The 12,327-nt window shown below is 42.1% G+C and overlaps 1 protein-coding gene across 7 annotated transcripts in view; it reads right to left on the bottom strand.

Moving 5' to 3' along the window:
* LOC144058965 (integrin alpha-6-like) overlaps positions 1 to 12,327 on the bottom strand; it is a 35,419-nt gene that overhangs the window by 911 nt on the left and 22,181 nt on the right. For 6 of the 7 annotated variants that reach the window (XM_077577680.1, XM_077577677.1, XM_077577681.1 and 3 more), the window contains 24 exons: positions 8,052 to 8,187; positions 7,805 to 7,926; positions 7,648 to 7,727; positions 6,419 to 6,689; positions 6,146 to 6,265; positions 5,864 to 6,077; positions 5,590 to 5,786; positions 5,219 to 5,307; positions 5,001 to 5,128; positions 4,752 to 4,841; positions 4,612 to 4,676; positions 4,303 to 4,448; positions 3,699 to 3,845; positions 3,502 to 3,623; positions 3,274 to 3,430; positions 2,321 to 2,404; positions 2,062 to 2,141; positions 1,903 to 1,977; positions 1,337 to 1,439; positions 1,069 to 1,242; positions 891 to 1,004; positions 673 to 783; positions 484 to 588; positions 207 to 332 (listed from right to left, as the gene is read on the bottom strand). In XM_077577680.1, coding sequence (XP_077433806.1) covers positions 207 to 332; positions 484 to 588; positions 673 to 783; positions 891 to 1,004; positions 1,069 to 1,242; positions 1,337 to 1,439; positions 1,903 to 1,977; positions 2,062 to 2,141; positions 2,321 to 2,404; positions 3,274 to 3,430; positions 3,502 to 3,623; positions 3,699 to 3,845; positions 4,303 to 4,448; positions 4,612 to 4,676; positions 4,752 to 4,841; positions 5,001 to 5,128; positions 5,219 to 5,307; positions 5,590 to 5,786; positions 5,864 to 6,077; positions 6,146 to 6,265; positions 6,419 to 6,689; positions 7,648 to 7,727; positions 7,805 to 7,926; positions 8,052 to 8,187 — 3,056 coding nt within the window. Of the gene's footprint in view, positions 1 to 206; positions 333 to 483; positions 589 to 672; positions 784 to 890; positions 1,005 to 1,068; positions 1,243 to 1,336; positions 1,440 to 1,902; positions 1,978 to 2,061; positions 2,142 to 2,320; positions 2,405 to 3,273; positions 3,431 to 3,501; positions 3,624 to 3,698; positions 3,846 to 4,302; positions 4,449 to 4,611; positions 4,677 to 4,751; positions 4,842 to 5,000; positions 5,129 to 5,218; positions 5,308 to 5,589; positions 5,787 to 5,863; positions 6,078 to 6,145; positions 6,266 to 6,418; positions 6,690 to 7,647; positions 7,728 to 7,804; positions 7,927 to 8,051; positions 8,210 to 12,327 lie in introns of those variants that run through there. The other variant, XM_077577676.1, reaches the window with a different exon arrangement.

Raw genomic sequence — 12,327 nt, 5'->3', positions numbered from 1 at the left:
GTGACCGAATTGTATAGTGTCCAGTAGACATCAGAAAACTCAAATCAGTATGCCAGTTTGCTACAATCATACTCTTATATATAAAAAAAATTATATATATATATATATATATATATATATATATATATATATATATATATATATATATATATATATATATATATATATATATATAATTATATTTTTTAAAATGGCAGTCCTTTTACCTTCCATAAGAAGAAGAAGAGGACAGCCAAGAGCAGCAGGCCTGCGGCAACTGTGAGAAAGATGATCCACCAGGCCACTTTAGTGAAATATTCGTCTTCTTTCTCCAGGAAGACCGTCACCTTTACCTGCACTCAACAATACCCGAGCACGAATGACTTTTTAAGTCAGGTGAGTCCCACAGAAGGCCAAGGTATCAAATGATAAATTGCCTTAAATGTCAGTGTGTGAGGCTCGAAAAGTTGGACAGAAAGTAGTAAATGCAAGAAATATCTTGACCTTTGTATGAGGCCTTTTTTCTTTGAGTCCAATGTTCTCTGGAGAGTTTGTGAGGGCGAGAGAAGCATCCACAACAATGTCCAAGTAATTCAAAGAGCTGTAATCCTGCACAGGGAACATCACAGTTTTGTTTTTTTTCTGCAACGAAGCATTTGAAACTTGATTATGGACAGTAAGTCATTCATTCACCTCTGCCAGAGTAGAATTCCAAAGGCGTGCGTGGAGAACAATCAGTGCAGTGCTGTCCAGTCCCACTAGGGGGCAGCGAAGCTCAGCACACTTGAGTCCATCGGAGCAGGACTGAGGAGAAAAAAGTTATTTGTGACGATGTCATCATGTGGCATGTCAGTAAATGTTGTGGGAATTCAGTTCCGTTAGCATCACAGTGTTTGACTGATAAGTCTCACCAGGGTTTTGTATTTTCTTTTTGATGGAAGAAACGAGAATCCAGCAGCGGAGAGCGCATCGTATTGGCCCTCGTACTCCACCTCGCGTCTTTCCCTGGAGGTTCCGTGATGACCCTTTCAACATCCAACGTATTATTTCATACATGAGGCAAGTAGGAAAACGCACACAAAAAAATACCTTCAGTTTCAGAGGATTGATTAATTTAGCAGGTGAGCAGGAGCCAAAATGTAATCCTTCACTCGTGACCCGAGTCAAGTACAGCAGCCGTTTGCCATCGGAGTTCTCGTTTGGCCAGTGGATGTCCAGCGAGGCGTTGGCGAAGGATTTCAGAGATCGGCCCTGGTTTGTTATCTGTTTGCAAGGACAGAAAACATCATTCAGACCTGGACACAAGATCAGACAATTTTTACATTTATGAAATAAAGAGACAGAAGGATAATCTTACCATAAATTCAAACCTAATCGGGGTTCCAATGTCATCCACAGTTTTTAGGACACTTTTGCCCGTTAAGCTTCTCCTAAGTGACACTTGAGAGGGCTTGGCGAGCCTGATCACAATTATATACAATGATTACATTAATAAACAATAAAAAAAAAAAATATATATATATATATATATATATATATATATATATATATATATGTTAAGAGCATTCTATACTATACAGTGTGTTTTATGATATAGTGTCTGATCTAAATTGATGTGTGAATGTGAAATCATTATAAGCCTTTAAACAACTGGTGGCGACAACACTTGCAGAGCACACAAAGATACCCGCCACCATGTTTTATTTATCCTCTGCAAAGAACAGTCTTATGACGCACAAACTTCTTTACATTTTATTTAATTATGTATGTTTTTATAGCGTATAGTACTGTAGAGTGTTATTAGCCTTATTAAAAAATATATGTTACAAAAATGGTTTTGGTGTTTTTGGGGGAGTGGAACAGATTAATGGCATTTCCATTCATTTCATAGGGAAGAGATGTTTTGTACTGATTATAGATTACCCAAAAGTTTGTAGCCCCAGTTCAAAAACCACTTTGGCTGTCGCTTCGACTGATTCTAAGGTCTGCACACTTGACCTATATCACAAGGATGTAAAATTAAATGACCACATTATTCACAGTCACATACAGCAAAGCGAGCCACACAAATACTTGACTTACGTCTGAAGTTGCAGTGTGACGTTGACAGATTTTGTGCTCAGTGAGATGCCAGTTGTGGTGAGCATGACGTAAAATGTAACCTGAAAAGAAAAGGAACGAGAAATCCATGAATTAGATGGATTACGGAAGTTGCAAGAGATCCATATTTGGTAACAAAAGTGGGTGTTTAAAATCAACTTGAATTTTCAATATTCAATTCAGTGAGAGGTCGCCAACGTAGCACAATTTTGAGAATTATTGTCGTAAATGAAACACTCACTTGAGCATCTCTTTGAAAAGGGTTTCCCAGCACACAATCTATCACCGTTCCTTTGTCGTTACCCGAACACGTCACCTGTGTCTCCTGGAAAAACAAATGTCATGTACTTTATGTATATTCCAAATCGTAGCCTCAACGTGCCGGTTGCTTCAAGTCAACATTTTCAAAACAAACGAAAATTCTTCTCTTTGCCCTCCCTTTTGACGAGTAGTAAGTTTAAATTTTTTAAAAAATATGATTTTGCTGATGTCTTCCTTGTTGTTATTAAAACATTTAGTTTGGTCACAGATAGATGTTACACAGAAACAATGATGTCCTAAAGTTGTCCTTCTCAACATATATGCTGTTACTAGAACCTTTTCAGCTATCTAGAGGAAGAGGAAAAAAAAGAGAGAGCTACATGACTACAGCAGATTTGACATAATCAAGCTAAGTGCAATTGTCACATTTCCGGTCGTGTCACTTTGTGAGTGTGGCACTGATATAAACGCTAGCATGTGACTCATATTTTCATAAACAGACATTAATGTCAAAGTTTTGTTTTGATACAGCTCAGTTTGCTTGTTGTCGACCTGTTTGTGTAGCAGCTAACTCAGCTAGCATGCACACTTAAGCCAAAACGCTAACATTAGCATTGATCTTGTGCTTTTTAAAGGGTTAAAAGGTAACTACAACGTAGTGAGGGGTACACAATTTACCCATGGAACGTTGGGGAGTTCCGGGGGGGAATGTTTGTTGTAACGGACTGAACGGAAGTAGTTTTGCCTGTTAGCTCCCCTCAAACGTGCAAGTGAAGTTTTTCGTGACATCAAACGCCGATATCAATAATGCGCCAGCCGTTGGCTCCGTGGTTTAATACTGTGCCGCTGACTCCCGTCACTGCTCGCTACAACAGTAAGTGTTAAGTCAGAGCCCTTCAACGGCAAATTACTCGCGATGTTTGGTTCACTCACCGACGTTGGGGAGTAAAGAACAGAGGAATAACGAAGCACGTCTGGCAGCTTGACGACCACGAGACTCTGGTGTGCGTCCTCCCCGTCCGTGTTGCTGACGGTGATCTCCAAGGCCACGTCCTCACCGGAGGGAGTGATGACTGCCACACCGTCCTCTCTAAAGTAAAACAAAAGGACATTGCTCGGTTTTGCGGCAGCTCCGCTTTTCTGGTACCGTCATCTCCTCACCTGACCAGTGATTGGAAAACATCTCGCTGGTTTTGGGTTTTCCTGGCACAGAACTTGTACTGGAGCTCCAGATTACTGTGGCAAAAGTTGTCACTGCCGCAGCCCTCGTTGATGAACGTTATCTAGGACAACCAAACAGCAAATAGTCCTCAAGCATCATGAAACCTCTCTTGGGGTTCTCACAAAGATGTTTGTACCTCTGACACCAGGCTTTTTTCCTGGTAGCGGTCAAGCACGGGAGTGACGTCAGGCAGTCCGACGTTTGTCCTCGCCGTTGGACTGGAGTTTGGCAGGGACAGAGTGACAGAGACCGGGATGTTGCTCAACCTGTCTGTAGTGTCCCGCTGTAACCAGAGAGTTTTGCCTCATGGTAACCAGGACTTCACAATGGATGCGTCTGAGAGAGGCACTAGCCCCTTATCAGAAAACTGGTCAATCAGAACAGTCAGTAGAGCTGGCACCTCACAAGTGTGACATTGAGGTCGTAGCATTAGCATTTCCTAGTTCATTAGCATTTCCTAGTTCATTAACATTTCCTAGTTTGTACACTACACAAAAGCTCTAACAAACAAAACAGATTGTCACATGATCTTGAAATTGCAAGAAGTCCAAGCCAAAGTCAAGTCTTTCATCAGTTTTAGCCAAGCAAGTCGTAAGTCCTAAAACTGGCCACCAGTCCAGTCCACAAAGTGATATAGACTATGAGTACAGAGACAGGAGAGTAGTTAAAAATGAAAAGTAGTAACAAAGTTGAACACCACCCCCCACCCCCAACCCCACAAGACCGTCGAGGAACCGTACCAGAAGTCGGAGCTTGGTGTTAGCACAGATTTTGCTCCCTTGGCCAGGCAGCTCCAACGTCCCCTGAGACGAACCAAGAAAGTCCACTCGAGGCGGAAGTCTGGAATTCTTCCTCGCTGAATCAGCCTCCATTAAGAAACTGATTGCTGCGGAGAAACAATTGAACAGGCAACTGTTACTCTCACACACTCTCTCTCTCTACAGAAATTGCTGCAAATGTGTAAAAAGAGTACATGTTCAGAAAATGTAAAGTTATTTTAAGACTAACAGTGTCATATCATTTAAAAACTGCTCCAACGGAGAACTCACTCAGTTTGGGGTTGAATGATGCTGGATGTGCCAAGTAGGTAAAACATGCCTGTACTGCAAAATAACTGATGGACAACATGACATCAACTCGATAAGATCCAAAAATGTTAAAGTAACGTTTGGTTTCTGGATATCGTTACCATGTGCGTTGATTGCACTGCTGCTTTGTGACGTCTATTACATTTGGTGTGATTGTGAGAGTGCTGCTGACACTGACCACAGGCCGAGCTCTGGAAAAATGTTTGAAGTCAGGTCATAAGAATGTAAAATGATAAAACAGTGGAGTGCTTGGACTTATTGAAAAAAATAATCACAATCACAACACTGAGGATGTGGACATTAGATTATTTAAAAACAATTATAGGACACATTTGAAAGCAAACTGTCACCTGTAAACAAAGACTGCATCTGAGAGTGATCCCACTGCCAGATCGGGGTATTGGTTATCATCAATATCCAAGTTACCCGACAGAGAATATCCGAACAAAGTGATTTTCTTCGATCCTGGCGAGAGAACCTGTGATCAAACACAAACATGTTGATTATCGCTGACAAAACAGTATTTCAAAATCAGCAGTTCTTTTCCCAAGTGTGACTTCAACCTCACCTGTGCTGCCTTTCTGTTGATGCCACTTGATGAGCCACAGTAGACGTATACTCGGCCAGAAGCGTCATATGGCGCTCCCACAGCAATGTCTGTCATTTAGGAAGTTTGGGTGCAAAAATATATAATTAAGGGAACTGGGTAACAAGACAAACTTTTATCACAATTAAATCTGCGTACACACATTAGGGACTGAATTCCAATCCATGTAAGCAAAGGTTCTTATCCTGAAGAATAATCTTGTGGTTTGGTTTGTATTAATATCGATTTGTCATCCCCAATTGTACATTTTAAACCTGTTCAATATTTACAATGGCAAATCCTTCTGTGTTTGTATAAATTCGGATTACGACGTAAAACGGAACGATGGCCACCTCCATATCCATCTTGATTGACATCGCCGATGTTTTCCACTGCGAGTCCAAACATGGAATCTTTACGTCCAAGGAGTTGAATAGGATTCAGTTCCAGCCACTTGTCTCCTTTGTTGTTGATGTAGATGTAGACCGCTCCTCCAATCAAACCATCTTTAAGAAAAAATTCAGGTGCTCCCACAGCAAGGTCCTCCCACCTGGTGGTAGGAAAGCTGCTGCTTCAAACTAACTACAGCAAAACTCTTAATTAAGGACATCTAGCACCAAAACAAACCCGTCATTGTTGAGATCCACCACGGCAATGTCGTATCCAAACGAGGAGGCCAAGCCCGGACCGGAAAGGACGAACTCAACGGTCAAGCTTCTCTTTGCCAAAGGGTCCACCTTAAGAAAGGCCACCTGACCGCTGTATCCTCCTCTAGGGGCTCCCGAAACAATGGTAAGCTCACCTCCCTTGAGCAGAGTCATTCCGGAGTCAGTGGAGAATCCTGGGATGAGCACATAACTGTAAATGGAACGTGACGGTTTATTTGTGATCCTCTGGAGGCAAACTTACCCAGGTAGCTGTTTCTTTGGAGAGGAATAAGTTTGGAGTTAAAGAGGTCAGTATTGCCAGTCTCTCGAGGAAGTTCCCCAAACATGTCCAGGTTGTCCAGCAGCTCCATCCGCACAATTCCTTTTGACAGAATCCCATGAGAGCGTATAGAGTTGCAAAATGTTACGAAATGAGAGTAAGAACACAGTGGTACCTTGACTTACGAGAGCCCCAACTTACAAGCTTTTGGGTTGTAACTCAAGATTCCACTGTAATCAAATGGTTATATTTGACCTTTCCACTGATAAGCGCCCGGTGCTCCGAAGATCACAGATCTGTTGTCCTTAGCAAAAGATGCACCGTGACCCTGCTGGCAGTACGCAAACCACTCGTGGTCTTTCTGACGTCTGTTGAGGTGTTCGGCATCGCAAACCACCCTTCTCCATGACCTCTCTTCCGGCCCGACCTGCAGGCCCTCCCCTAAAATGTAGCACTGGCCCGTAACCAGGCGAGGCATGTAAAGACCTGGGTTTGGGCTCCACTGCTGGTACCGATGAGCACAAGTCTGTAAGAGGAAAATGTTGGGATTATTGACTGGGAGTATCAGCCTTGCACTGTGGTTCTCAATCTAGGGTCCACAGACGTCCAAGGCTAAGGGTGTAGAGAGGGTCGTTCAGTTACTAGAAGGTCGGCTGTTCGATCCCCGCACCTCCCAAGTCATGTGTCATTGTGTCCTTGGGCAAGGCACTTCACACACATTGCCTCCAGCGCTACTCACACTGGTGTATGAAAGGTGCGAATGTTTGGTGGTGGTCGGAGGGGCCGTAGGAGCACACTGGCAGCCATGCTTCCATCAGTCTGCCCCAGGGCAGCTGTGTCTGCATGGTGTCCCCAGTCGGGATCCTAAGTCAATTGATGGCCGTTTTGCCCGATCATTTCAGATTGCGGTAGATGGGTAGAGGGTAGTTGAAGAGCATCTCCAAACTCCTCTAGACAGATATTTTCCAGGGGCCCCTTTCCAAATGAAGGGTTCCGCTCCAGCGCAGTTTAAAGGTTAAGTTAAAGGGGACAAGAAATTCTTCTCTCCATCCATTTTCCATGCTTCTTGTCGGTTGATATGATGATCATGATAAAGAGGAAGCTGGCGCCTAGTGCAGTTCATAATGGGCAAAAGTCAAACGACCCCCTGAACTTGTCACCCGTCAATCGTAGGGCATTTATAGACCGGTCTTATCTAGAAGTACCGTCACTGGGTAGGAGTCCATCCAGTGCTGGCTTGGAAAAAGTCAGCCTTGTAAACCACTAAAATCCGGACAAATGTAGAATTATACAGTTTCTTGCCTAACTTGTTGTCTTAATGCTCAAAGCAAAGTCATTAGTCCTTTCCTTTACTAATGTTTTTCCTAAGGTCCTTTGTGTCTGTGTTGTCTGGGGAGTCCCCACCAGGACAAAGAGCACTAGATAACATACAGCAGTTCCTTGGAACACTTGGTCTAGAAGTGGGAACGGGTGTGTTTCCTTACCATGACATTTTGACCAGGACCTTGGCTTGTCACTCTGACTCCCATCCATTGGCCGTTTATTCCGTTGCTCTCAAGGAAATCTGTAAAGAAAGACATTTGTTCAAAGTTTGTTTTTTCAGCTATTTCACTATCAGATAGATACGAAAAGCAAACCAACCCTCGTGGTTAAAATCAATGGGCTGACATTTCTTGGAAGACACATTAAGATCACATTGATAGACAACGCCGGTAACATTCCCCAGGTACGGATGTTTGGATTTTGGAGATCCCACCAACAACCTGAGGACAAACACGCTGTCAAATTATTGTTTATTTTAAATGTTACTTGAATGCAGACACACCGTAGAGAGGATTAAACTGAACTGAATAGAAGATATAAAATCAAAGATTTCAGTATCACTCACAAGTTCTTTTTGGCAGGACTCATCTGCTGATGGAAAGCAACAGAAAACCCAAAGAGGCTCCCCTGAGGTCCCGTTCTCTCCATGATGCTCTGGGTGTCCAAGTTGAAAGCAGCAACATTGACACTCCACAGACACACTGCGTACCAAAACATGTCCATGTTTAGAATGCGTTGTCTCGTGATCTACGCACACTGTAAGGCAGCGTACAAGCCTCATATAAAAGGGCTTGGCCTTGTGTGTGTTGACAGTTGGCATGGACAAACAAGGTGTGTTGGCCTGACATTCATCTTGGCAGTACCAACGCTGCTCTTGTTGTCAACTTTACGAGTCGATAACGGGAGTTAATATTCAACGCATTTATGATACGCTGGAAGTGAAACGTGAGACACACCTTTCCCGGAAATGTCTGCTCGCCGTGCAGTTGATAGTGTCAACATTGTTGGGTTTTTGACCACAGATAGCAGATAACAATAATAATGATGCATCTGATTTATATTGCGCTTTTCTAGACACTCAAAGACGCTTTACAATGGAATGGATGCCTTATTCATGCACTCACGCATTCACACTCTGGTGGCGTTAAACTACTACTACTAAGCATTTTGACTGATATTTCAAGGTCCACAGAAAATGTTGTGTTTGGACTATGGAAACACACATACTACCAAATGAAAGATTGGACTCTCATCTTTCATCAGAAAAAAGTTTGTTTCTACCTTATTCCGTTCTTCAGTAATCAACAATAGAAAATGGTTACTGAAGACATTTAATATTTTCAATTTGATGTTTTACTGTTTTTGAATTTACTTATAGGCATATCAATGTGATATAATCATGAGTGTTTAAAAAGAATACAGTGGAGTAATGATTTTGTGAACTTTATTTTATCCTCTCACCCTCAAAGCTATTGAAGATAGGAATGTGCATGATGTTATTTAGAGCCTTTTGGCATTGGAGTCTAAAAGTCTGGGGTTAGATCCTAATTGCATTTCTCCCCCAGTCAAGAAGGGGAACTGAATGTAAATGTCTGTTTACTAATAACATTACACCTTTGTTAAACCTGGAGTTGACATGTCTGTATGAAAACATCTGTTTACTAATAACATCACACATTTGGTCACTAGGAGTCGACATGTCTGCCCTTTGTTCCATCAAGAGTCGGGTGGAGGAACCTTTTATCTTTTTTGTATAAATGAGTCGATGTTTTGTAAATCGTCACACTCTTGGGGTCATCACGTTGCATTCAGATGTGGCGTCCTAACGGTGTCTTTGGAAGCTTTTAAATAAATCCTTGCAAGGAACCTTGTTCATCAGATCTCGGATACAATCATTTTGAACACGCAAAGATTACACTTAAAATAGTAATCATACAATTCCTTCATTACTTTCACCGAAATTCTGTTTTGAAACAAAAAACGGAGAAAAAGAGCTTTTTGTGAAACGATGTTATTTCATGCACTCTAGTGAATTGTACACTTCTTTTTGTCCATGAATGATGGCACAAACACCTAAATAGTGCTTTACTTCTGTAAAACGCTTTCACCAACAATGAAAAAGTGTTTTTTGATTGCAAAATACGTTTATTTCCATTCAACAGTGTAACAATTTGAAAAAACAATTTCGCAAACTATTTACAAATGTGTGCAACTGTGGTACTACTTACAATTATGTGGATGTTTCAAATACAGTTTTTCTTTTTATAACGCTCTCCTGCGTGCAAGGAGACGCCGCAGGACTCGCACAACAGATTATAGTTTCACTTTCGCGTGCAAATGTTACACTTTCTTGACCGCCTTTTTTTCCGGGGAATAAATAGCAAGTAGCAGACTGTACACACTCCTCCGATGAATATGCATTGGACTCGGGGCACTCTCCGTCGTCCGATCGAACGTCCGCCTGTGCGTGCTCGGTTGTGCTCCGCGTTATGACGCCGTCATAGCCGCCGCGTCAGCGCTTCCAATTTCGCCGTCAAGCTCGGATTCACCATCATCATCATCGATGATGATCATCGTCGTCATCAATGTGCTCTTTAGCGTTGGTGGATGCCTTTCGTCTTGTAAGTGTAGAGCTGCTTGCAAACGGTCACCACTTCCTCCTGCTCCATCTAGCTCCCCCCAAGTCTCCTACTGCCGCGTCAATGCTTTCCATCCACGGGGTCATCATCATCATCGATGATGATCATCGTCGTCATCAATGTGCTCTTTTAGCGTTGGTCGATGCTTTTGGTCTTTGAAAAAAACGGCTCGGGCGTGAGCTCCTCGCAACCGGTCGCCATTTTTCCTTTGTTTTCCATTCTGATCTCCTGCTCGATGCTCTAGCTCCGCCTCTACTGATGCCCACCCGATCTTGTCAAAAGAGAGTCATCGCTGCCCTCTAGGGGCCAAAAATAGTCATTAGGCACAACAGACCTCCTTGAAACTTTCACAACAGATGCGGAAGGCTTGCCAGCACCCGCTACAAAAAAAAAAAAAAAAAAAAAATTGAATGATGTCTTTTAACGTCATTGGCAGCCCTCCGTAGGTTTTTACTTGACGTCTTTTAACGTCAGTGGCAGTGAAAGAGTTAAGTAGCCACAGCTGCCCTGGGGCAGGCTGACGGAAGCTTGGCTGCCAGTGTCCGCCTACGGCCCCTCCCACCACAACCAAACATTCGCACCTTCCATACACCATTGTCAGTAGCACTGGAGGCAATGTGTGTAAAGTGCCTTGCCCAACGACACATGACTCCGGGAGAGCGGGGTTACTGAATGACCGTCTCTACACCCTGAGCCACGACCGCCACAAATTGGCCGTTCTTGAAGAAAATAATCTCTTTTTATTGACTGTCTGAAGTGCAAACGTTAGTATTTTTGTCTTTGCGTCCATGCAGCATTTAATATTTTCATGCTTTGACATTTGCATCTGCACACGCTTTTGCAAAGCAGCCTGTGCAGCACCTGCATTACAGATGGAAATTTGCGGTTGGGCCTTTGACCAACCACGAAGCCAGATTACTCAGAAAAGTGTTCAGGGTGGCTATTGACAGGAAATTTGAGGGCAGGGTAATGCAGGGAAGAAACAAAGACATTTGACTCAACCCTTGAAAATGTAATGTCTGATTTACAGCTATACGTTTGTGGACTTTGGTCAGAAATAGAATCACACGTTTCCACTTTTGTTTAGCTACTTTTATGACCCTTCTAAAGACTACAACGACAATAATAACATACCCTGACTAGCACAAATCTAGTGACTTGACGTGTTATTGTAAATTTCTGGACACTCTGAAACCCTCCCGACAAGGTAATGTTAACCCCGAGTGCAAATAAATGCTGCTTGCCCAAAACATCCACTAGCTAATTTAAACATGGTTTCATGAGTCACTATTAAAGTAAATGAAAATTTGGTGTCTGAAATAGAGCTTCATGTTTGTGGACTATATAGTCAGAAATAGAATCACACGTACAGTGTACAGTAAATGCGGTGGCCGGCCATTAGAGGGTGCTAACGCCTCACACCATAAATCCCCAAGAAGAAGAAATTAAAATGATTTTTTTTTTAATGTATGTACTGCGCCTATTTTTAGCAGATTAGGTTATACAGTATATATATATATATATATATATATATATATATATATATATATATATATGTATATTTATATATAAATATATATATATGTATATTTATATATAAATATATATATATATATATATAAAATACAAGAAAGTGGAGCATTCGGGGCGCAGGATTTGGAATTGCATTTTAAAAAATGGAATCCGAACATTACTGTGAAGTCAAGTCTAAAGGGGGTTACTTATGAAATAGTCAAAAGCTAGCCAAGGCTACACATGAAGTCGATCGGGCTCTTTTTTGTCCTAATTGTGCCCGTTTCGAACAAGTATGTCAAATGTATGACCTATCTTACAGAGTTTCGTGGCATTGTTATGTGTAAGTCAACATATGTGACCATTCTAATTGTGATTATTCCAACCACATCAACACGTCAAATGCTTGCTTTTTTGATGAATGTATACCCAAGCAGGCCCTTGTCGATATGCTGGCTGCAGGATTCCCATGAGCACTTACTTGAAGAGAGAGCTTTTCAGTTGAAGTGAGAACAAAACAACAACATGTTGTATTTGAGGATGCAACCAGACCACGCTGTGACATTTTTGCACCTAAGGCTAGTCAGGAAGTGCGTGTGTGGCAATTAGAAACAGTCATACACACACTACTTCACACTTCTTCTCCTTCTCACCATCACCGTCACTTTATATGTGAGTTGCCACCTTTTC

Source organism: Vanacampus margaritifer, chromosome 10 (genome assembly GCF_051991255.1).
Source record: "Vanacampus margaritifer isolate UIUO_Vmar chromosome 10, RoL_Vmar_1.0, whole genome shotgun sequence".
In the NCBI taxonomy this organism is placed as follows: domain Eukaryota; kingdom Metazoa; phylum Chordata; class Actinopteri; order Syngnathiformes; family Syngnathidae; genus Vanacampus; species Vanacampus margaritifer.
Note: the sequence above shows the minus strand (reverse complement) of the source record. Positions and strands in the feature narration are given on the sequence as shown.